Source organism: Rhododendron vialii, chromosome 4a, assembly GCF_030253575.1.
Source record: "Rhododendron vialii isolate Sample 1 chromosome 4a, ASM3025357v1".
Classification (NCBI taxonomy): Eukaryota; Viridiplantae; Streptophyta; class Magnoliopsida; order Ericales; family Ericaceae; genus Rhododendron; species Rhododendron vialii.
The window spans coordinates 1,959,205-1,984,247 of NC_080560.1; the positions used below are offsets into that span (position 1 = coordinate 1,959,205).

At 37.9% G+C, this 25,043-nt stretch overlaps 2 protein-coding genes and 1 long non-coding RNA gene across 3 annotated transcripts; 2 read left to right on the forward strand and 1 right to left on the reverse strand.

Moving 5' to 3' along the window:
- The first annotated feature begins 9,232 nt into the window (after window positions 1-9,232).
- Window positions 9,233-18,394, forward strand: LOC131322391 (uncharacterized). Its single transcript, XM_058353700.1, has 9 exons — window positions 9,233-9,708; window positions 10,161-10,212; window positions 10,897-10,975; window positions 11,066-11,111; window positions 11,409-11,507; window positions 12,899-12,967; window positions 13,060-13,390; window positions 15,071-15,216; window positions 15,326-18,394. The coding sequence occupies exons 1-9, from the start codon at window positions 9,355-9,357 to the stop codon at window positions 16,778-16,780; spliced, it is 2,631 nt and encodes an 876-aa protein (XP_058209683.1). The 5' UTR covers window positions 9,233-9,354; the 3' UTR covers window positions 16,781-18,394.
- A 2,399-nt stretch (window positions 18,395-20,793) lies between these two features.
- On the reverse strand, window positions 20,794-24,271 carry LOC131322407 (autophagy-related protein 8C-like). Its single transcript, XM_058353730.1, has 5 exons — window positions 24,049-24,271; window positions 22,100-22,155; window positions 21,956-22,008; window positions 21,234-21,352; window positions 20,794-21,115 (listed from the first exon to the last, which is right to left on the reverse strand). The coding sequence occupies exons 1-5, from the start codon at window positions 24,083-24,085 to the stop codon at window positions 21,021-21,023; spliced, it is 360 nt and encodes a 119-aa protein (XP_058209713.1). The 5' UTR covers window positions 24,086-24,271; the 3' UTR covers window positions 20,794-21,020.
- On the forward strand, window positions 22,345-23,242 carry LOC131322409 (uncharacterized). The gene is made up of 2 exons (XR_009198830.1): window positions 22,345-22,720; window positions 23,204-23,242. It is a non-coding gene; the product is annotated as an uncharacterized LOC131322409 (long non-coding RNA).
- Window positions 24,272-25,043: the final 772 nt, after the last annotated feature.

The window sequence follows — 25,043 nt, forward strand, 5'->3', positions numbered from 1 at the left end:
CTCTCAAAAGCTTTATATGGTTTGAAGCAAGCACCACGTGCATGGTATGATAGACTTAGTTCATTCCTGCTTGACAATGGCTTTACTCGTGGAAAAATTGATACTACTCTTTTCATTAAAGCCAAAGGTAAAGATATGCTCATTATTCAAATATATGTTGATGATATTGTCTTTGGTGCCACTAATGATAATATGTGCAAAGAGTTTGCTAAGTGTATGCAAGGTGAATTTGAAATGAGTATGATGGGGGAGCTTAACTTCTTTCTCGGACTTCAAATCAAGCAAACTAATGAGGGGATCCTAATCAACCAAGCCAAGTATGCGAAAGAACTTATTAAGAAGTTTGGCATGGAAGGATCAAAGCCAACGAGCACACCAATGAGCACATCAACTAAGCTAGACAAAGATGAGAATGGTAAGGCCGTCAATGAAAAGATGTATCGAGGTATGATCGGCTCATTACTTTATCTCACTGCAAGTAGACCGGATATAATGTTTAGTGTTTGCATGTGTGCTAGATTTCAATCATGTCCTAAAGAATCGCATTTAAAAGCTATTAAACGTATCTTTAAATATGTTGGCGGTTCTCATGACTTAGGATTGTTTTATCCACGTGGAGTTGCATTTGATTTAATTGGTTATTCAGATGCGGATTTTGGAGGTTTCAAAGTTGATCGTAAAAGTACAAGTGGGACTTGCCAATTTCTAGGGCACTCTCTAGTGTCTTGGCATAGCAAGAAACAAAATTCCGTAGCTCTATCTACCGCCGAGGCGGAATATGTAGCGGCCGGAAGTTGTTGTGCCCAAATATTGTGGATCAAACAACAAATGGAGGATTTCAATTTGCAATATGATCATATTCCTATTAAATGTGATAATACTAGTGCAATTAGCTTAACCAAGAATCCGATTCAACATTCTCGAACAAAACATATTGAGATTAGACATCATTTTATAAGAGATCATGTTCAAAAAGGGGATATTGAACTTAACTTTATTAGTACCGACAAGCAATTGGCGGACATTTTCACAAAACCCCTTGGTGAAGAACAATTTTGTTTCATTCGACGAGAACTCGGCATGTCTAATCATTTATGAAAAAGTTTTGTGTTCTTGATGTCAAAAGTTTTTTTTTGGATTCAATGTTGAGTTGATTGAATTCGTAAATATCATACTTGATGGAGAGTACAAATGATCTTGATAAAGAAATCACCCTCCAAACATTTTATCATATGTTTCATTTTCCTGTGTTTGGTATGCAGAAAATCAGTTTTATGGTCTTTAATGCTACTCCTCTTAAACGATTTCTGGACTTAACCTGCATTTGTCAGTCGGATGTCCAAGCGGATGTCCAACCGGACAACCGTGAGGTTAAGACTTATTCAAGCTTTTGCGTTGCTAACTCTGATTTATTAAGTCTGTTACACTTAGTTTGTATGAATTTCATGGCTTAGTGCTTAAATTGTCTCTTATATACTTCGCCGATATGAATTTCTTGTCTTTAAGGGGACACAACAATAAACACCCGAACACAATTTTCTTCCCCTATTCTTGTCCTATTCGGCGCCGCATCCCCTATCCTATCTCTATTCGGTGCCGCATCCCCTATTATCTCTCTTTCGGCGCAGCAATTCAATCAATTCGGCGCACCATTTCAAACAATTCGGCGCAGCATTTCAAACAATTCGGCGCAGCATTTCAAACAATTCGGCAATCTCATACTCTATAAATTCAACAACACAATCTCTATCTCCTCATCTATCTATCTCTCCTTCTCTCTCGGCCTAAATCTCTCCAAATCTCTATCCTTCCAAATCGAGCAATGGCAAACTTACCGCAAGGGTTACCGTTTGAGTTTTACGAAAGAGATGCCGAACGAGCAGAGTTCAGGTTGTTTATCCAAACCATTTGGATGCAACTCTTTATCTTCATTCTGCTGTGTGCGTTACTTACTATGAGAATACCACCATGGTTCGGATGGAATGTAAATGTGGATACTCTGTGGTATTGGATTGGCATTATAGCTGCCGTTGTAGCAGCCATTATTCGAGAATACGAAAATCAAGGACGCCAAGCTCTCAATGAACGAAGATAGAGTGCTACAGGGCAAGAGCGGCATGGTGCTGGAACCATGGCCCTATTGTTTTTCTCTTTTTAGTTTTTTTTTTATGATGTCACAGGGGGAGAAAAAGCCAAGTTTTAATTGATCTATCTTGCCATTTTGGGCAAATTTAAAAAATTGCTTGCTATGATCTGATGATTATTGCTATTACTCGTTGATCATAGATAACTGCTTTGGTGCATGTATTAAGGGGGAGATTGGCATAACTCCTACTTGAATAAAAACTATCATTTTGTGTCATCATCAAAAAGGGGGAGATTGTTGAAAAATGTATGCATTATAATTTGTGAAAATTTATATGCATCTCTATTAATTATTTTGATGATTAATTCAATGATATTTTTATTCGGCAAATACAAAATTATCGAAAAGTCGATTCCCGAATTAAATATTTTCGTGACCTTGAAATATAGCATAAAGTCTCTTGGATTCATGATTTATATTTACAAAGACTTTATTGAGCTCAATACATGCTTTAACGGTTTATTTAGATGAAATTGTGAGTCACAGGTTGACGAACCGGCTGACAAGCCGGCTGTCTGAACAGAAAGCTGTGACAACCGGACGACCACCCGGATGACCACTCTATCAAACGGCTAGTTTCCAACGGCTAGTTTCAAACGGCTAGTTTCCAACGGCTAGTTTCAAACGGCTAGTTCCAACGGCTAGTTTCCAACGGCTAGGAAGCATATGGATGGCTATATAAGGCATCAAGAACTCATTAATGAGTACATACACAAGCTACAACATTCCATATTATTGCAAGAGCAAATTCTCAAAAGATCAAAGCCAAAAATTCTCATTGTTCTTCCACTTTCATATTATTCTTGAGAGAAAATTTGTACAAGTCGTGAGCGATAATTTTCATACCTTCTTCACATACTTGTATTTCCTAAGTGAGTGTTTGAGTCAAACACTTGAAAGCTTAGAAGACCAAATTCGGGTTGGAATTTGGGTGTTATTGTTTTTGAGAAGTTTTCGGAGAAAATTCTTGCGGTTGTGCTAGCTCATCGGGAAAGCTAGAGGCATTCGGTTCTTGTAAGCACCCGCAAGACTTACAAGTTGTAATCTTTTAAAGATTAGTCTAACCTTCAAGTAATTGCTTGAGGAGAAGTGGAGTAGGGCCGGACCGTGGACAAATCCGGACCGAACCACTATAAACGGGTTCTATCTCTCTATCTCTCTATTTTGATTGCATACTTATTATTTGCATATATTGTTAGAGATAAATTTTTATTGGTAATTATTACTAGCAATCCTATTCACCCCCCCTCTAGGTTGCATAATTTGGGTAACAGAAATATATAAATTTTTAACCATATTTTTTAATATATAAACTGTCTAAAGAGGTTGAAAATTTTAAATGTTACAAATTTCAATCCGTTTAAACCGGTGCGAAAATCTTAGTTTTCTGATCATTTTTATCCTAAATGATCATAATTAAATTTTGACTCTAGGACTCTTGTTGATTAACCCTATGAGATATTTGATTCTACAACTTTCTTAGGGCTAATCAACGAAAGCCCTAGAGTCAAAATTTAACTATGACCACTTAAGATAAAATGATCAAAAAACAAAGATCTTCGCACCGGTTCAAACAGATTGAAATTTAGAACACTTAATTTTTCAATCTTTTTAGACAGTTTATATATTAAAAAATATGGTTAAAAAATTAAGTATTCCAAATTTCAATCCGTTTAAACCGGTGGAAAGATTTTAGTTTTCTAATCATTTTATCCTAAACGGTCATAATTAAATTTTGACTCTATGACTCTCATTGATTAGCCTTAAGAGATATTTAATTCTATGACTTTCTTAGAGTTAATCAACGAGAGCCTTAGAGTCAAAATTTAATTGTGATCATTTAGGATAAAATGATCAGAAAACTAAAATCTTTCCACCAGTTCAAACGGATTGAAATTTGAAACACTTAATTTTTTTTTAAAAACTAAATTTTTTTAAAAATGTTTAATAATAATATGAAATTCGCTAATTTGTTAGTAGAAATAAATATTACGACTTAAATTGTGAAAGAATAATTAAATTTGCAATTACATATAAAACGTAATACATAATTAATTTAGGGACTGCACAAAGGCAAAAGTGTCGTTTGACAGCTTAATCCCTCTTCTCTAGTACCTTATCCAAACAACCTACTATTTAATCCCCCTCCATATACATCACATCAATGTAGGTCATTTCTTATTAACTAATACCCTCTACTATCTTATCCCCCCTTACTAACTAATACTCCCAATTTCCCCCCCGCATCCAAACGGGCCCTTATGAGGTAGGAAACTGGACTGAGGAATCCTATAGGACGGAGTGCCCTGAAGGGGTTGTAGGGCAACTCACAGCCGTTGATCTCATCAATCAACAATTCAGATCAAAAATCAATTATGACCGGTAATAAATGATTCTTACTGTGTCATAATTAAAAATCATATCTCAACTATTTATTGTCAAGATCGATGATCTGTACATGTGCATCCTATATAGTGCCTTGCGGGGCCTTTCACTACAGAATTTTCAAAGCAAACCCTAAGTCTCTGACAACCAAGCCAACGACTTGTAGTTTGGTTTTAAGTGTTTTGGTCAGTTCGAGGAATGATTTTTTCACACTACTTTTCATAAATGCCCTTTGAAATTTGGTCGATTAGGATTACACAATTTAATTTTCCTCTTCTGAACACTCCAAATGGCAACACTTCTATTAGCAAAAATCCATTTCTATGCCACTCCCTCCATACCCAATTATCACCCTTTGAATCGAGATATTACATACTTTGTAGGAAAAAAAAATTAAGGTCTAAACTTTTTCACAACATTCAAAAGAATTAATTTTATCCAATTTAAAAATTCAAATGTTTTATATAAAGTACTCCAATAATTATTTCTCTATCTGATTATAAATGTAAGTCACATACTTAGAGCATCAGCAGTGGAATAAGCAAATGTAAATAATCAAAACATGCCACATCAGATTTTGATTATCCATTTAGAGGTTGTTAAAGTTAGTAATGTCAAATCCTACTTTGGTTATTTTTTTCCCATAATCAAAACCAATAAGCCCTCCAAACTTTTTCCCTTCATTTCACGCATATTTTTTGAAAAAACGATTTTTGAAGGAAACAAAAAACAATTTATGTTAGAAACAGTTAAAAAAAAAAGTTCTTCGAAACGAAAAACAGTTTTTCAAAAAACACACTTTGCACTTAAAAACTGTAAATACAATTTTGAGAAATTTTGAAAGAATTATATTTACACAAATAGTTTTGAAATTTTAAAAACTATAAATATAGTTTTTTAAAAACAGATTTTGTATAAAAAATAGTTTTCGATAAAAGAGTTTTGAAATTTCAAAAAACAGATTTTTGAAAAACACACCTTATTTACTTATAGTTTTTAAAATTTTTGAAAAAATTTGTTTTTTGTAAAAAAAAAGTTTCTAAAAAAAAACAGAAAAAAAAATCTGAAAGTTACAATTTTTTAAAATTATTTTTTGAAAACATTGTTGAGAGAGAGAGAGAGAAGGTTTTTGTGTAATGTTGGTGTACTTGATTGAGAGATAAAATTTGGTTATTGACAAAATATTGCTAACTTTAATTATTGAAAAGCCAAAATTTGATGAGTTGTTAAGAGGTTGCAAGGTTTAGTTATTCTAATGTGAACACTTTTTCAATCTAATATTGCTAATTTTAACAATTTTTTATTTTGCTTATTCCACTGTGGATGCTCTTAGCGTTCATGTGCAAGAGCACAATCATAAAATTGTCTTCCAATAAATTCTCAAATGAAAGCGAGGATAAAAAGGTGCTAAGGTAGAATAAAAAATAAAAGATTCTACTGAATAAGTGACCCAGTTATGAACACACAAATAATATTATAATTATGAATCAGAATCAAAATATTTAGTTGTGGTCACAGCTGGGAACAAAAAAAATGCTATAATCACGAACACTTGCGCATGCTATAAGGTGCGGAGGGTCCATATCGTCATGCATCTTGGCACTTTTGTATTTGGGACTCCCAAAAGCAGAAATGGTTCACTTTCACAAAGGAAAAAGAAAAAGAGAGGCAAATTTTTTTTTGGGTTTTTTGAGATCATTTTTAGCAGCGTGCTACTCTATCGTAGCGCTCAATCTCATCGTTCATCTTGGTAATTAATGGTGCAAATTAAGTAAAAAAAAAAACCCTCCAGTGGTGAGTCTTTCAAAATCCGAACAATCTAAAATACCTTTGGGAAATGATAGACCCACCCACCGCACGTTGCCGGGCCCACTCCGGCCACTGGACGGCCAATCCGAACCGTCCAAAAATTCTAAAAAAAAAAACCGAGTGGGCTTGGGCAAGAATCAACGACATCCGACATGCGTAGGTGCTCGATCCGAACTTTCAAAAATCAGATGATCCGAGCCGTTAAAAATGAAAGTTTGGATCGAGCACCTACACAAGTCGGATGCCGTTGATTCTTGCTCAGGCCCACTCGGTTTTTTTTTTTAAAATTTTTGGACGGTTCGGATTGGCCGTCCGGTGGCCGGAGTGGACCCGACGACGTGCGGTGAGGGTTCATTCGGTGGGTCTATCATTTCCCAATACCTTTAGAGGTGAAATTGAAAGTAGTAGACTTTCTGCATTGTAAATTGCTACTCCCCCCCCCCCCTGACACACCCCCCCCCCCCGGCCCCACCTCCCTTTCCCAGTTTACCCCCGCCCCCCCTCTCTCTCTCTCTCTCTCTCTCCCGCCCCCCTCTCCCTCTGTCTCTCTCTCTCTCTCTCTCTCTCTCTCTCTCTCCCTTTTCTTTTTTTCCACTTTCTGCTTCTTTTCTTCTTTTTTTTTTTTCTTTTCCAGTTTTTTTTTTCATTTTATTTCATTTTCTTTCTTTCCGGTTTGAATTTTTTTTTCTTTTTAATAATAGGTTCAAGTCTAATTCTAGGCTTTGTAAAGTAATTGAGAGAAAAAAAGTGTTTCAATTGATCATGTTTATCCCACTGTTTTTTTTTCTTTTTTTGTCCTTTATAGATTAAAAAATATAATTACGAAAATAAGTGTTTCAATTTTTAATCCGTTTGAACCAGTGCAAAGATGTTATTTTTCTGATCATTTCATCCTAAATGGTCGTAATAAATTTTTGGCTCCAAGGCCTTTCAATGAACACCCTAAGAGAGTCCTGAAACTAAATAATGAGTCTTAGGTTGCTCGTTGAAAGGTCGTAAAGCAAAAAATTCATTAAGATTACAATTAGTGTTCGGGAACTAATTACGAAATGTATTTTGCAAACGACATACTAATCCATAATACAAATATTATATTCAGGATTACTTTTTTTTAACTATAGTACAATTTTATAAATTTGTTAACCATTATTTAGCATAGATCCTCTTAACTGATTCAGTAGTATGTTGCTTCAAATCACGTTTATACTCCATAGGATTGCAAATGGATGGGTTCTATTTTTTTATAACTAAAACGGAAACGTTTTAGGGGCTACTATGTCAATGGAGGCAGCAGAGCCCCCGGGTCCCCCATACTTTTTAATTTATTTTTTTATTTAATTACTTATATCTTATTTATTTAATTTCTATAAATACACCATTTGTATATTTAAAAATATAATTCAAGAATTAAGTGCTTTAATTCTCAATTCAATTAAATCAGAGCAAATATCGTTTTTTTATTATTTTATTTTAAATGGTCATAATGAATTTTTTGGTTTAAGACTTTTCAACAAACTCCCTAAGACTCATTATTTAGTTTTAAGACTCTCTTAGGGTGTCCATTGAAAACCCTTGGAGCCAAAAATTTATTATGACCATTTAGGATGAAATGATCAGAAAAATAACAACTTTGCACCAGTTCAAACGGATTGAAAATTGAAACACTTATTTTCGTAACTATATTTTTTAATCTATAAAGGACAAAAAAAAGAAAAAGAAAACAGTGGGATAAACATGATCAATTGAAACACTTTTTTTCTTTCAATTACTTTACAAAGCCTAGAATTAGACTTGAACCTATTATTAAAAAGAAAAAAAAATTCAAACCGGAAAGAAAGAAAATGAAAAAAAAAACTGGAAAAGAAAAGGGAAAAAAAGAAGCAGAAAGTGGAAAAAAAAAAAGGAAGAGAGAGAGAGAGAGGGGGGAGGGGGGGGGGGTAAATTGGGAAAAAGAAGGTGGGGCCGGGGGGGTGTGTGTGTCGGGGGGGGGGGGGGGGAGCAGCCCTCTTCTGCATTTTTAGTGGTGAGTTTTGTCAAACCATTTTGAATTGCTCACCGCCGGTCCCTTTCAACCTTCTGAACGTTCTCCTCCACACGTCCGAAGGCGCGTAAACAATGATCGTCCAAGTGGCCCTATTTAAAGCTAGTGATAACTTATGTACCACAATGATCGGGTGGGAATGCCAAATCTCGCTGAAACCATTGGTTACCCGAATCATATCGAACATTTGCACAATTTTAATCAAATTTGTAACCCTTGTTTTTTTGAAAATTTTGAAAAACCAGCCGGTTGGGCTTTAGTTTCACGTGATCACCGCACTAAAAACCGAATCAATTCATAATCGTTTCCGAACTTCATCATAATTTCGCAAATACTCTTACATGCTTCATTTGTCCCATTTTCTTTTGTTTTTTTCGATATTTGTGTCATTTTTTAAACTCTTATATCTCCTAATTTATAATACTTTTTATAATTTTGAAAACTTTGTATAATATATATATAATCGAGAACTATCAAACAAGATTTATATTGAATATTTTTGAAAATTCATACGGGAAGATAAAAGAGTTTTAAGAATGACACAAATATCAAATAAGTCCAAAGAAAATAAGACGGATGGAATATATACTACATACCTATAGTGATATGGAGTCGAAGGATTCATGTGTTATCGTGAGGTAATTGCCATTCGTGAAAAGTTGGATGATTCGATTGAATACATGTAGGTATCAGATCGAACTAATTTTTCAAAAAAATGCACCCGAGAAAATTTTTCAAATTTAACGAACGTCTCATATACTTTTGTAGAATCCGTAATGGACCTTACACCGTAATCTTTGCACAAAATTTTTACAACCATCACTAAACGAGGATGTGACGCGCTATAACCCTCCAAACAAAAATCAACACAAATCAAATAGTCCACGAAAATACCAGTAGGAGAGAGAAAGAAGAGTGAGAAAGGAAGGAGAGACAGAGACAGAGAGAGAAGATACTCCGAACCAAAACGAAGATGAGTCAGATCGTAAACAGGAAAAAGAAGGGCCGGCCGTCGAAGGCAGATCTCGCCCGGCGCGCCGCTGCCGCCGCTGAGGAGCAGGAAAGCGACGGCCGGCGGAGTCGCCGCCGCCGCGACGTCAAGTACACTTTCGACCTCGCCGATTTCATCGACGACGAGGAGGAGCGGAGGAGGGAGAAGAAGTCGAAGCAGCTACTGAAGCTACAGAAGAGCAACGAAAGCGGCGGCGAGTCGGCTCGTGGTCGAACTCGGCGCGTAGAGCACGCGCCTGCGTCTTCGTCGGAGCGTGAAGACGGGGATGGGCCGTTGAAGAAGAGGAAAATCGACGGTGGTGATGAAGACGAGGAGGTACGATTCGGTCTGGATCTGAGTAGCAACAGAGTGTGTCATCAAGTAAGAGAGACCGTGAAAAAAAAAACCAAGTAGGAGAGAGAAAGTTAGGTGCCTTTAACGCAGAGAGAGAGAGAGAGAATGGATATTGAAGTTTGGACCAAGTAGAAAATCTCAGTGAATTCAGCTGAGCTGGACACTCTCTCCCTCCCTCTCTCTCTCTCTCTCTCTCATCCATTTCGTTGTCGAGAGATTGATTGATCTTTTAACAGTCGGGTCAACTGTCAAAAAACCCAACCCCACAGAATCTGATCAACGCTCATCTCTCTCTCTCTCTCTCTCTCTCTCTCTCCCTCCTTGTCTGTCTCTGTCCTTGTCTCTTATCTTTTCTCTTGCTAATACACACAGGATATAAAATTATATTTTCGGAGTGGCTTTTTTAATTTCTAGGTTTTGGCTGATTATGGCAGGTCAGGTTAAGTAGGAGAAAAGGAGGATCCAAGGTGGCTGACTCTGTTCCAGGTTCGTTTTGTATTTTGATTGAATACTTCGTATTTCATATCTGTGGCTGCTATATATTACCATTTTGTTTCACTCTGATGGGGTACTATGGGATTGGGAATGGATAACCCGAGGGGATTGGCCCAGTGGGTGAGACGGCAACTAAATGGTTTGCCGCACGCTCAAATCTCACCAAGGCCGAATTCCAAACCTTGGGACTCGTGGAGGTTTGTCCAGTTGTTAACTTAGGGCGGGCCCCGGGATTATCTGTGGTGCGCTCAAGTTGGCTTGATTACCCAGTTATCAAGAAAAAAAATGCTTGGGAATGAATTTTCTTCGCCCTTGGGTAAGTTTTTTGGACAATTGCGGGAGCTGTCTCACAAGTCACAAGTATGGGTTCCAATAAGAATCTCTTGCGTTGAGATAAATTTGTTGGACTGTCCGGGGACAGGACAGTAAAGAATCCAGTCCCGCCTGATTTACCAACATAATGTTTCTTTGACATTCACCAGCATAATGTTTTCTTTGACATTCAACTATCCAAGTGAGGAGTGATGTGAAACGGTGATGATAATCCAGTGATATGTTGAGTTACACGTTTTTCTTTCGAGTCAGTTATAGCACTATTTAGTTTCATGCGATTTACCAGCAAAAATAATTCAGGTGATTTAACTTGGATTTGTTGGTTTCAATTTGTTTGATCAGAGGCACCATCTGGTCCTCCGCTGGGGATTCCTTTGCCTGAGAAGTCGTCACTGGAGTTGATTCTTGATAAACTTCAGAAGTAGGGATACATACTATTCATCTGTGTCCTCCTAATTATTGAATTTGTTAACTGAAGCTAAGAGCTTTTGAATTTGGTTGAATATAACAGGAAAGATACTTATGGTGTATATGCTGAACCGGTTGACCCTGATGAGGTACTCGATTTTCTTATCTTTGGATTGGACATGGAATTAGATTAGAATTCCAAGGGTGTGTTTTCGCTGTTTCAGTGCAACAATTTTTGAAGGGATTGCATATCAGTTGGACTACAAATCCTGCAAAACATGAAATGTGCAATACCTTTGCAGATAACCCCTTTACTATTAGTCCCGTGGAATTATTCATCCTCTACCCTTGGTGTAATGTAGTAAATCGGATATTACCATAATGATTTGTGTGGTAAACCATTGCTTTCTGTAAATTAGAGTTTATGATGTGTTGTTTTTCTGTAGCTTCCAGATTATCACGATGTGATTGAGCATCCAATGGACTTTGCCACTGTAAGGAAGAAACTGGGAAATGGATTGTATTCTACCTTGGAACAATTTGAGGTGGGTACTCACCGTCCTTCCATTATTCACTTTTTGCATTGTCAAGTGACCGGTCTGGTGGTTCTGTTATGGGTCCATGCAGAACATGTTTAGCTGATTGTTTTGCATATTTCGGAACTTGAATTGGTTTTCATTGTACATCACTGTAAGAATGTGTTTGATGCTACAAAGTGCAAATAAGGCTAACTGTTGTTGTAGTTTTATTTCCTAGTGGGTATGCTATGTGAATATGGTGATATTTGATTATATTGTGGCTAACATTGTCCCGCTAGCCGAATCTGCTCGCATCTTGATCGAGAGAATTTTGGTATCTTTCCCCTTGGTTCTTCTATTTACCAACAAATACTTCTGCTAAATGTGCTAGGAATGTTGACAGGCCTAGTAATGTATCCAGTTAAGGTTACTGCAGAAAAATAACATGACATGGTCCATGTGCATGCGATTTGCTGTCAAGCACATGCATTTCTGAGATTGCTACCATGTTTGTGTACAACCCTCAACTTGCAAAATCATTACCAACCAGATCGCATATTAGTGCCGTTCATCTCCAACGTTATAGGTCAGATTAGTTTAACATGTGCACAAATTGCTTGTTCAATAAATTTCTTGATTTTCTTGCTTGTGTCACATTGTTATTTTGTTTGTGTTTGAGGTTAACATTTTTCCTAGTTCGACTGGTAGTTGGTACTTAACACAATTTGCCAAGTAGAAATGTGCAGCCAGTGAATGAGGTCCATGGGAGAATTGAATGACAAACAATTCAATTATTTCTAGATACTAAATGTCCGCTTAGAGTGAATGTTGTTCCCAGAAAGATTGTGGATCAGAGACTCGAGGTAGAAAGATTATTTACAATGATATTTGTTTTCATTTTTCATCGAGAATATGGTCTTAGATGGAGCCAATAGTTAGGAAGGATATGAATAAGTAGCTGAAATCTAGGGCAATATAGGCCGAGTTAGTTGGAGTATATGGTGTTCCTGAATTAGACCCCATTCTTCTCAAGAATTCCGTCATTGTTGAATGCATGATAGATGTCATCTACTGTCATTTCCTGCATTTGGGAATATTTTCATGTGCTTTTCGATACTGTGGGTTTCTCCCATAGGGTGAAAAAAAAAAAGGTTGAGTAGGTTTCACTAAAATCTTCCAGCGGTTAGTCCAATGGGTCATCTTAGTGTTTGTCATTGTGCACGGTACGACAGTGAGAGTGTAATGCGAATCTCTCATATATTTGTGTACATGTTTGCATCTTTTCAGATACTTGGGTTTCGGTATTGTGGAACTGGATGTATTAGCGGTCAACTTTGTGCATCCCAAAAGTTATCTTAAACCGGGAAAACTAGAGTTATTTTGCATTGGTTTGTGAAGTTTGTACTTTCTGAATGCAGAGTGATGTGTATCTGATTTGCACAAATGCAATGCAATACAACGCGCCGGATACCATATACTACAAGCAGGTATAGACTTTTTTCCCTTCTATTGAGTTCCTTTTTATTGTGGCCATTTTGGTTCATTAATCAACTGTAACAACTCAATCTATTTTGGAAAGGCACAATCCATCCAAGAGCTGGCAAAAAAGAAATTTCAGGAGTTGAGGATTGATGTTGAGCACAATGAGAAAGGGCTAAAGTCAGGGCAGAAACCTAGATCCAACTCTTTAGCTAAGCAACAGATAAAGATGCCAATGAGCACGACCCAACAGGAACCTGTTGGCTCTGATTTCTTCTCAGGTGCCACTCTTGCCACAACATGGGATTTCCAAAATGGTTCAAATGCAACGAGTGATGGTGGTTTTGAGAGGCTTACCACTGCAGATGGGCCTGTAGTGGGAAACACTCCCCTAGTTGATAACAAAATTGATAAGGCTGAAGATTTGCAAGGTAATGTTATTGGTGTGGACCGTGTGGTTTTCTCTATGCAATAAATATTTATGATTTAGTCATAGTTGTCAAGGCACGCTCAGGCACGAGGTGCATCAAGGCGCAGGGTTAGCGCCATGACTTAGCCCAAACGAGGCGCCTTCAATGAAGCGCAGACAAGGCGCGCCTCTTTCAATTTTAATCAGAACCATAGGATCAAGGCTAGGTTAAATGTATTATTTTCACTCCATCAGTCTTGACTTCAAATCTCTCCTCTCTCGATCACCAGAAACGAAAATAACACATGTATCATCTCAATCATTGGTCAATCTTCTCTCTCCTCTCTCCTCTCTCGATCATCAGTCGACCTTCTCTCTTCGCGTATATAGTTGAGATATATACTGTATATGAAAACGAAAAAGCTTTCTTCTTTTTTGTAATGTTTTCAGAAATATATGTGTGTTTGTGTGTCTGTTTATAATTATATGTACACATCTAGTTATACATAAAGTCTAACTGCACAGTGAGTGCACAGATCACAGTGTGGGGCCATCTCCGGCTCCCATACAAACAATCCGAGTCGTTCATTGAATTTAAAACATTTTTTAGAAGGCCCCTGCGAAAAATCAGCTCAATTCGAAACCTATACGTGCTTGATCCAATCATCTAACTTTTCATTCAGATTTTAGGATCCTGAAAAGTTAAATGATTGAGATTCGATTGAACACCTGTAATTATTGGATTGAGCTGATTTTTTTGAGGGGGCCTTCCAAAAAAATATTTTACATTTAATGAACGACTTGGTTCGTTTGTGTGGGTTCCGGAGTGGGCCCCACACTGTGATCTGTGCACAATTGTTGTACACAAAATTTGTGCAGTTAGTCGGGTTGACAATTATATGTACACATAATTATACTGCATATTTTTTTAATGTTTTTAGAAACAATACACTTTTTATGTTTTTTTTTATTTATATGTATTAAGCTATATAGTATCGGTATATGTTATTTTTCCTCTTTTTTTTTGCCTAGGTGTGCCTCGCTTCAAAAAAGGCGCTCGCCTTGCGCCTCTTGCCTAGGCCCTAACAGATCTTTGCGCCTCTCGTCCTTAACAACTATGGATTTAGTAAAGGTAAATAAACAATGTTACCAATGCCAGCATATTTTGAGGCTGATGCTAAGAAAATATAGTTGCTTGGTAGTGGAATGGGTGATCACTTAATATAATGCTAGGACCTTTCCACTCATGACCAATTGGCTTTGAGTTGGATATAAAGTTTTCACATGGTATCGAGTGGAGCCCATTCCACCCCACATTTTAAAATTCACAATCCACACACCCATGATGACAGACCAGAAAAAAAGCTACATGATGATAGACCCAAAAAGAGACTATAAGTGACAGATCTCAAATGCAGCTGCACGTGTTAGGGGATGTTAAAGAAATTTAGTCCCACATTGCCTGAGAGTGGAATGAGGGATCACTTAATATAATGTTGGGACCTCTCCACTCATGGCCAATCGGCTTTGAGTTGAATATAAAGTTTTCGTCGCTGAAATGTGTCTAGAGTCAACTTGATCTATTCAACGCCAAGCTGAGACCAAATTTTTTGCCAGCAATTTGTGAATTACCTCTTAATATCATTTAAAATGGTTTTTCTGTCATTCGCTTCTCGTTTCTCTGATTGCTTTAAAATCATAGGGAGGGTTCCTCTATCTCGGTTAGGGAGGAAAGCTTTCACCCATGATGAGAATCGTCGTGCAACTTACAGCATTTCCAATCGACTAATGTTTGGATCGGAATCAATATTCAACACCTTTGATGCTCAAGTCAAGCAGCTGGTTGCTGTATGTAACATAGAGACTACTCTCTCTCTCTCTCTCTCTCTCTCTCTCTCTCTCTCTCTCTCAGTAATTCTTGTCTTCTCACTCATATGCTTTCCATTTTTATGAGCAGGTAGGGATTCATGCAGATCATTCCTATGCCAGGAGCCTGGCTCTATTTGCTGCGACACTTGGACCCGTTGCTTGGAAAGTTGCCTCCAGGAGGATTGAAGAGGCAGTACCTCGTGGTTTCAAATATGGTCGTGGATGGGTTGGAGATTATGAGCCACTTTCAACACCAATATTATTGCCGGAGGGTTGTTCTCCAAAAGAACCTGTTTTCCTGTCAAAGACTAATGTTAACTCAACTCCTAGAAAGGATGGCAAAACTTCCAACAACCCACTTCCTATCCAGAAGCAGCCTGGTAGTTTCGGTAATTTACAAGGCAAGCCATCTTTGGTTAATGCTGCTGTAACCAAACCAACTGTCAGTCCTGCTGAAAGTGCCATGGTTTCTGCGGAGGAGCCTTTGGAAGGCAAACAAGCATTTTTATCTTCTGGTAGAACCACACCTACTATGTCTGCAAACGTGAATTGTCAGCAGCAAAGCCCACTTTCCAGAAGTAATGATTCAGGAAAAAAGTTCTTAAAGCAACTTGAATTGAATTGTACCCCAATCTCAGCCAATCAAAACACATGCAGTTCTGTTGCAGAGAAGCAGCTTTCAAATGGTTTGGATGTGCCAGCTTCACAGTCGATGGAGAATGTTTCCAGAAACTGCAATCTTTTGCAGCCTGTACCTTTAAAGCAACCAGAGAATCATGGATTAGTTGCAGGAGGATTGCCGACTGGAAAACTCACAAGTAGTAGTTTGGATAGAAATAGAAAGGTTGTTTCGTCATCTGATAGTATTCCTAAACAAATGGTGATGTCAGCGACTTGTATTCCGCATGGACCTGACCAAGGTCTTAGTGATCCTGTCCAGTTGATGAGAATGTTGGCTAAAAATGCAGAAAAACAGCAGACATCTTTCGATCATTCTGTTGTTTATAACCCATCAGTCATGCCACCTGTTCCATCCTCAAAAAGAGATGATTCAAACAATGCCTCTGCAGCTACTGCCCAAGCATGGATGTCAATGGGGAGTGGAATGTCTCAAACTGCTCCAGAAAATAGAAGTGGCCACAAGAATCAGATTTTTGCTAATTCACTTTATAATAACCCTACTAGGGAGCTCCAGCAACGAGTTTCACAATTCCGGGGTGATTTTCCCAATTCTGTTATGCAGTTTCAACTCGCGAAGACTAGTTTCCCATTTCAGGCCATTGGGATACCACCTGTTCAAATGGGAAACGAAACTCATTTCCAATACAGAGAAATGAATTTCCCTCCTTCAGCAGCCGGCTTGTCTAGGTTTCAGATGCGATCTCCTTGGCAAGGGTTGAAATCTCAAGGACAACCAACACAGAATCAGGAATGGGTTCCTCCAGACTTGAATATTGGTGTCCAGTCATCTGGTTCGCCAGTGGGCCAGTCATCAGGTGTCCTGTTGGACTCTCAGCACCCAGACCTTGCTTTGCAACTCTAAGGCTGCAGAATATTGTTGGAGACATTGGACCGAAAGAGAAGAAAGATGGGAATTCTATCATCTCATGTCTAACGGCGTTGGAACTCCGAAACCCTTGACCCAACTAGTTATTTAATTTATTACTTGGACGAAACTTGGGGAAGATTTTTTCCATAGAAAGTTGATCTAGCTTAAGCTCCAATTTGAAGGATGATCAGGTTAGTTGTAGAAGATACTACGTATAAGATTGGATTCCTTGAGAACAAGGCAGAGATACTTATAAATACTAGCTAGTTTGGTCCTCTGCGTTGAATGAGGATCACTGTCTTGCAGGAACATATTAGGGTTAGGGTATCAGAGAGTGCTGTGCTGAGGGATGATTATAGACCAGGTTTACAAGTTCTTTAATCCAGTGAGTTACACATGTACGCAATCGAAACCCTGTGCATTTTATATTGCTTGATAATTAGTGATTCCTTGAGAACAAGGCAGAGATACTTATAAATTCTAGCTAGTTCGATCCTCTGCGTTGAATGAGGATCACTGTCTTGCAGGAACATATTAGGGTTAGGATATCAGAGAGTGCTGAGCTGAAGGATGATTATAGTCCAGGTTTACGAGTTCTTTAATCCAGTGAGTTACACATGTACGCAATCGAAACCCTGTACATTTTATATTGCTTGATAATTAGTGATTACTTGCATCTATGCTGCCTCTTGATGTCTCACAGATATTTTTCTTGTCGGCCTCCTCAAAGGATATTTTGTTGGGCCGAGCTCAATCGGTTTTGCCAAAGGATGTTGAGCTTGAAAAACTATCGAGCTTCAAAATGTATTCAAGCTTGCGTCCAGATGTACCCCGAATAGTGTTTAACGAGCCCAACACAAGGCTAACTGGAGTATCCGTCAGTGATAAATTAGGTCTTACGCGCCCTTTCTAACTTCATTCTGTGTGCATGTAATAGCCTGTGATACGGAATACTAAGCTCTATTTCCCTGAATTACTGGGTCTGAAGAATCCTAGTACAACCCGAAACGGAAACTTGTTCCAAGTGACATGATATGGAATTGTGTTATCTTTGTGTTTTCCACTGAAAAGTTGATTACACAGGAGAATTACCAAAACAATTCTACAACAAAATGAATTGAACAAGGTGAAATGTGAAATGGTGTGGTTCAACTCCTGCTTCGGCCGCCAAGAAGATGTTAAACACTGGATTTGTGCAGAGTCTAAACACCGTTTACTGATTCTCCATGTTGCGCGCTGCTTGATCGGAATCGTTATTGACAATGTTCTGCTATTTTAGATTAAATACACATATGCTACTTATACATGCAGAATATTGCTAATCAAGATCTTCGCATGGAAAGCAGTGATAATCGAGCGCGAAGGCTTTGGCTGCGCTTGTTCTTCAAGTTTCTTCGGCGGGTCTTCTTCCCGGGGCGCATCACACAGACGTCGCCGTTGCATATAACAGAGCTCGATTTCGAGGACCTCGAAAAGCATCTCAAGAAACTGATAAAAAACAACACCATTGCTGAGAAAGAAGAGACAGAATCTGATCTGTGGAGAAGCTCCTGTAACCACCCTACCCTTGTAAAAGTTTGTTTTTCTCTGTGATGTGATGATGGGAGTGATAAAAATACAAGAACACGTTCTTATATACAGAGTGATTGGATTGAATGATTCCAACTAGGCTTAACTAATTTTCCAGAGGTCAATGTGAGGGGGCTATGACTCTTGATATTATTTTACTAATTTAGGTTTGAGTGTAGAGAAGAGGCACACGCTGTTTGCTTTTAAACCAGTTGGTTTTCGCATTTGAAAAGCGTGTTTGTGGACTTTACTAATTTGGTAGGAAATGTGGCATTCAATTTTCACTTGTTATTAGATAGATGTGAATGTGGAGATGGAGATGGAAAACTGCGTGTTGAACTAATAAAACTTCGACTCAGCATTGTCTCCACCTTAGATTAGTCGCATAACGCTGGTGCAGGTGTGTAAGTGTCTCTTGAAAGCGTGTTTGTGGACTTCACTAATTTGGTAGGAAATGTTGCATTCAATTTTCACTTGTTATTAGATAGATGTGAATGTGGAGATGGAAAACTGTGTGTTGAACTAATAAAACTTCGACTCAGCATTGTCCCCACCTTAGATTAGTCGCATAACGCGGATGCAGGTGTGTAAGCGTCTCTTGAAAGTATTGCAAATTGTAATGTTCAAAATCTGTTAGAATGAGAATTGGAAGCGAGAAAATTAGACCCATTTTGTGAAGCTGTGTCACAAAAGTATTTTCCACATTTGTCCCTCTCAAAAAAATGTTTTTACGATACTATTAAATGTGACTTAACTATTAAGACAAAGAGGTAAATTTATTATACCGAGAAACCCAACTGTCCCATTCCATACGAACTAAACATCTGTTATAGATCAGTAATTTTCAAATGAGGAGATCTTTATTTTAATTAAAATAAAGACCTCTTCATTTTTTCCATTTTCCGTTCGAATTTTGATGATCCGAGCCGCTCAATGTGTTCGAAAAGTGATTTTAAAGGTACCCGCGAGAAATCGGCAAAAAAAAAAGACCTGGAAAGGCTTTATCCAAGTAGTTTTTGTTTGAACCGTTTGATAAAAAAACAAACAAAAACTGCTCGGAAGAAGCCCTTCCCGGTCTTTTTTTTTCCTGATTTCTCGCGGGTAAGCTTAAAATCACGTTCTGAATACATTGAGCGGCTTGGATTATTGAAATTCTATCGGAAAAGGAAGCTCAGCATTTTATTAAGTTAAGGTGGTTCTTACGGGAAGTGGACTGTGTTATAGATTTCAAATGAAAGCACTCATAAACCGTATGTCTTTTCTCAAGCACTTTTCATCTAATCAATTTAGTCCCCAATTACATTTGGTTAAAAAATTGTGTGCAGGGTATACAATTCTGAAATTGCATCTAACAATATTTGACTCGAACACGCATCGAATGTGCGAACCACTTCTAGTTACATCTATGTACATCAACAAGCCAATTATGTAACAGGAAAACGGTAAGAGGAGTAATTTTAAACTTGAACCGTCAATTTTTATGTTATACTCCTAAAGCTCATTTGTAATTTTACATGATGTTCGATCAAACTAATTTTTTGCGAGGATAATTTTTCCTATGCAGTCCGCAAGATGGGTAGTTTGAATCACCATATTGGCTCACAACCACCTAAAATTGGACCATGACGGAGGATAAGGGATTGGACACGGTTCGATCAAAACTAGCCAACCAGATCACATGTACTGGAAAAACCTAATTCACGGGAAGAGAGGTACCTAGGCTTTTCCGGTACAAGAAGATTTTGAACTCTCAAAACCGTTGCCATTATCCTCACAAAACTAGGCCCCACACAAAGGGGCGTTGGGGCACAAAGGCTCACATAGTGGGTGGATACGTTAATTGCAACACGTGATTGTGTCCCCTGACCCAAACCCGACGACCCGTTCACTTTTTCCACTCGTGTTTGTGCTTGTGAAAGTTGTGACCTAAGCCATGACCAAGTTGTGACCTACCCAAGTTGTGTGTGGGTGTGAGAGAGAGAGAGAGAGAGAGAGAGAGATGGATGACTGAGAATTTACATACCCAAGCGTGCTAGGACCGCTGCTGCACTTGGTCCAACGGTAGATATGTTTTTTAAATTTGCAAGGACAAAACTACAAAATTGAGCGATTTTGTCCCTACAAATTCAGAAAGCATACATATTCCTCTTCATACCCAATTGTGTTAAGACCACCGCCCTTGGTCCAACAGTATGTATGTTTTCTAAATTTGAAAGGACAAAACTACAAACATAATTATCTTAAAATTTACGGCTATTTTTTTGTATTTTTGTAGACCTCGGAGTAGGCTCCACACAGCATGCGATGGACCATGTGCGTTGGCCTAGACTTTCCTATTCATACCAACACAATATGCTCATTGCAATATCCAGAAGTACCGAAAATAATGTATATACTCGTTGCAAATACAACGGAGAGAGAGAGGAGGAAAACCGAAATGATAATAACGCGAACCATTTCATTCAAGCCCAATTTGAAGCTATCAATATATATTATACTGCTTCAATTCGCAAGCACATAGACATCCAAATAAGAGATCGGTAATGTCAAACGGCGAAAGAGACAAAAAGAAAAGATAGCACCAGATGGATGACTGAGAATTTACATATTTCGGCATATTTCGATAGTCATAGTATTTACATAGATTTCATTGTCTGCAAGTATTTCAGAGTGATCCAAATGTGTTCTCCCCACTGTAAGTCATGTAAAGGAAGCCATCCTCATCTTTGTTTTCCTCATAAATTGCAGACATCATAGCAGCTGTGGCAAGACAAAGACACGGTTGAATCTATGAGAAAAAGGTACACAACTGGTGAATGATTAAGGAGCCTTTATGAGTCTATGGCAATGAAGAAATCATAACCAGAAAATTTCTTACCAGTGGGCGGCAAAATGTTCTTGACAAAGATGAAGATGGCCTTCTCAGCACTGAGCTTTATCCTCTTCCGAACAACATAGACAAACTGCCCAACAGTCAAATCAGCAGGAACCAGATATCTGCACGCATTAAAATTTACCACATTACGTCCAAAAAATGTTCTATAGTGTTAACCAATCCACAATACAGGTTTCAGATACATATCATTGACTATCTCAATGTATCGACAGGATAATGAGAATGCTGCAGCAGAGTGCCAAGCAAGGAGGACATTACTTGTACAAACACAAACAGAATTTTAAAAAAACAATGAGCAAGTAAGTGAACCCAGCTAAATTTGCAGGGAAGTGTGAGTACAAAAGATGCGATAGAATTTGGGAGTCAGGGTATGTCCACCCCAAAACTTAAGGAGATTGGATGGAATATCAGGCCGAATGAAAGTGGTGCTGACGTAAAAAAGTGAGAGAGAGAGAGAGAGAGAGAGAGATCTTATTTGGAAATACAAACGGATAATTATGCTCGTCAAATTCCAATAGTAAGTTTTCAGCTGCATCCTTAAGCACAACAGTCAACAACCTAATTATATAGATATATACTGTAATTTCGAGATTGTCTTGGAAAGATATCATTCAGGAAGTAAGAAACTACCATACAAAATATAGTCAAGTATATAAAGATTAACTGGTAAAAACTCAGTTTAGGTATTGGAGGAATATACTAACTTCTTCTTGTCAATGTCTGGGATATCACTTCTTTCAGCTTTCTCCACGATAACCTATATTAAGAAAACAAAGAACAAAACTAAACAAATACTGTACTTTCCAATTTCCATGCATAACAAGACTAAGAATAGTTCTTTTTTATACCGGAATTCTATCTGGATACTTTTCCCTGATTCGAGAAGCTTCTGCCTGCCTCCTTTCTGGAACGTAGAAAGAGCAAAATTGAGACAAGTACTACATTAGAAATATAAGCAAGTTCAACAGAGAAGAACATAAATAATTTTTCAAGCTATAAACCAGCAAACTGAATGATCATAGCGATACTCTTCTTGTCAAATGCCCATTATGAGAGAAATGGGAATCGTGCAAATCTAACAATCTCTTTTCCAAATTAAATACATCAATGCTAAGCATTCTTCCCTTGACAAGGGAAAAAAAGATATAAGCATGAAAATTGTGACCGGAGCCTCAACCTCAGATACATATATTCAAATACCAAACGAAGAAAAAAACAGGTTTCAACATGATCTCCACTAACATTACAAGTTTAGTTCACATTCATACATTCCCAGGGAATGTGAGTTTATAAAAGCCAACAAGAACATTAATATTTATACTTGCCAGCCAACAAAGAACACATTTTGTTTGCAAGGGACAAGCTCAGTTCCAGTGAAATAGAGCAAGAGTGACATTTTCCAATGAATTTAAGGGCAGAAGTTCAGGCAGGAAGATACAAGGATGGAGAAATTTCACCAACTTCTTAATGTATGGGGTGTTCTGGATGAACAGTAAAAGGAACTTTAGGAAAAGGAAGGTTTTTTAAGCTCAAAAATCATGTGTTTACGCAAATAATTTTCCTACCAATATAGATCTTGTTTGATAGATCTCATTGAGATCTTTTAAACAGTGCAAAAAAATTCGAAAATTTATTTTTCATTATCATAATATGTGAGTTTGAAAAACCTTTTTCCTAAATTTCTTTTTCTGCGCATCCGGAACGGCACCATACTCCATCCTTCCCAGTTTGTTTGTCCAATTTCAACATACGTGCCTTTTAAAAAAATTGACTATATCTCACAATCTATAATGCTTTACATAATTTTGAAAATATCATATTTTGGATCTAATTGAGATCTATCAAACAAGATCCATATTGCATAAAAAAAACATTATAAATTGAAACATATAGACAATTTTGTAAGAGGTCCTAAATAGTGAAAATGGACAAATAAATCGGGACATGAGGAGTATTGGCATGACGGCCAAGAACCATTAAAGTCTTAAAAGTATTAAAGTCTTAAAAGTAAGAATATCCTGTAGAGCATATTAAAAAAATGTATATGCGAATGGGTCAAATAAGACAATTTTAGAGTAATCAGTCAACCAATTAATCCTGGAGTGATCTGTACTCCGGCATATTATATTCTCCGGTGTATCCAAAACGCATAGCAGGACGCATTTTGGATTCTTGATGCTTATCTCGACTCTGACCAGATTTGATATTTAGAAGGGAATTGCACTATTGTAGTGATCCTAGATAGTAATTGTCCGGTTGGTTGGTGGGTCACAATTGACCAGGGTTCAGGTTCGATTATGGGGGTGAGGCCGCCGAGAAAGTAATTTCTTGAGAATTCCCTGGTCAGATGGCCTCGACTGACCGTCGAACCAAAAAAATGATTGTCACCGAGAAACGGGAACAAAAAAAGATGCTTACAACGAAGATGATACTAACTATAACTATAAACGCGATGCAGAACAAATTATCCATTCGCAGAACCTTCAATATCATAAAACAAACTACAGAGAAAGCCCTCGCCATATACAAGTTGTCGAGGTTCTACGGCAATCGGCCATAACCCTAAAGCGATCAGATATTTTGCCATTAGAAACTCTAAAAATAACGAAAAAATTATCAAATAGAAACACTATCCATCAAAATATCGACACCAAGACCATCAACCGTTAATATTCACCGAATTTCATCCGATCTACGTAAATACGAAGAGAACATAAACGTTCAAGAAAATCAACCCAGGGTTCATGAAAATCAGATCAGAGAGAGAGAGAGAGAGAGAGAGAGAGAGAGAGAGGACCGAGAGGGTGTTCCAACTTGAAGGAGCTCTTGGCCATGGATTGATGAAAACTGGAATCTATGGAAGGCTAAAAGAAGCAGCAAAGAACAATTGATTAGGGTTTTTGCCTCCACAAAACAAAATAGAGGCAGAAAAAGGAAGAAGGTTTTATACGGCAGAGGAGAGAGAGAGTCAGAGCGAGAGAGAGAGAGAGAGTGTACGCCGTACGCCAACTGATTGGGTGTAGGGAATAATTGTGCAGCCGAGGCCTGAGGCCCAGAATATGGAACAAAGGCCCAGACAAATTCCATTTCCCAGTCCAATAAACACTAGGCCCGTTTTGGTTTCCAAGAGCTTGGGCTGTAAACGAGCCGAGCCGGCCGAGTTTTGTCGAGCTCGAGCTAAGTTTGTTTAGTAAACAAGCCAAAAACTTGAGCTCGAACTTGCCTCAAGCCGAGCCCTTAACGAGTCGAGCTTAGACATTTAATAAGCGATGCTCTTTAATCGAGCTGAGCCTCCCTTAACAAGCCAAGCTTTTGTCAACTCGGCTAGTTTACTGAACAAGTATAACTCAAGCTCGAGGTCGCAAGCTACTTGGTTCATTTGCAGCCCTACCAAGAGCCTTCTTACTCTTACTATATATACTTCATCCGTTTCTAAATGATAATCCACTACGAAAATACTGTAATTTTTCGAAAAAAAAAAATTTCAAATCTCTTGGCGCCAAAGAGAATATCAACTATCTCATTTACAAACGAAGGAAGTATTGTTAGTACGAACTTTTAGTAATTACTTGAAATGATTTTCCTGATCGAGTTTCTCAAAATATGCGCTTCAAAATTCATCTTGTGGTTTACTTTTAAAATTGTAAGTATTATTTATAATTTGAAGCTTCAAAAGTTAATTTTAGCATTTATACAAGGAAATAGAGAACAAAAATCATTCTCCTTCAACCATCTCCGAACTGTTTGTTGGTTCATAATATACCAATACTAGTTAGCCACAGCCCACAGATA

Coding starts and splice junctions, on each gene's coding strand:
- LOC131322407 (XM_058353730.1), bottom strand. CDS start 24,085: ATGGCCAAGAGCTCCTTCAAGTTGGAACACCCTCTCG. Junction 22,009..22,099: donor AGTATCCAGATAGAATTCCG/GTATAAAAAAGA, acceptor TTCTTAATATAG/GTTATCGTGGAGAAAGCTGA. Junction 21,353..21,955: donor CCAGACATTGACAAGAAGAA/GTTAGTATATTC, acceptor TAATGCGTGCAG/ATATCTGGTTCCTGCTGATT.
- LOC131322391 (XM_058353700.1), top strand. CDS start 9,355: ATGAGTCAGATCGTAAACAGGAAAAAGAAGGGCCGGCCGTCGAAGGCA. Junction 9,709..10,160: donor GTGGTGATGAAGACGAGGAG/GTACGATTCGGT, acceptor TGATTATGGCAG/GTCAGGTTAAGTAGGAGAAA. Junction 13,391..15,070: donor TAAGGCTGAAGATTTGCAAG/GTAATGTTATTG, acceptor TTAAAATCATAG/GGAGGGTTCCTCTATCTCGG.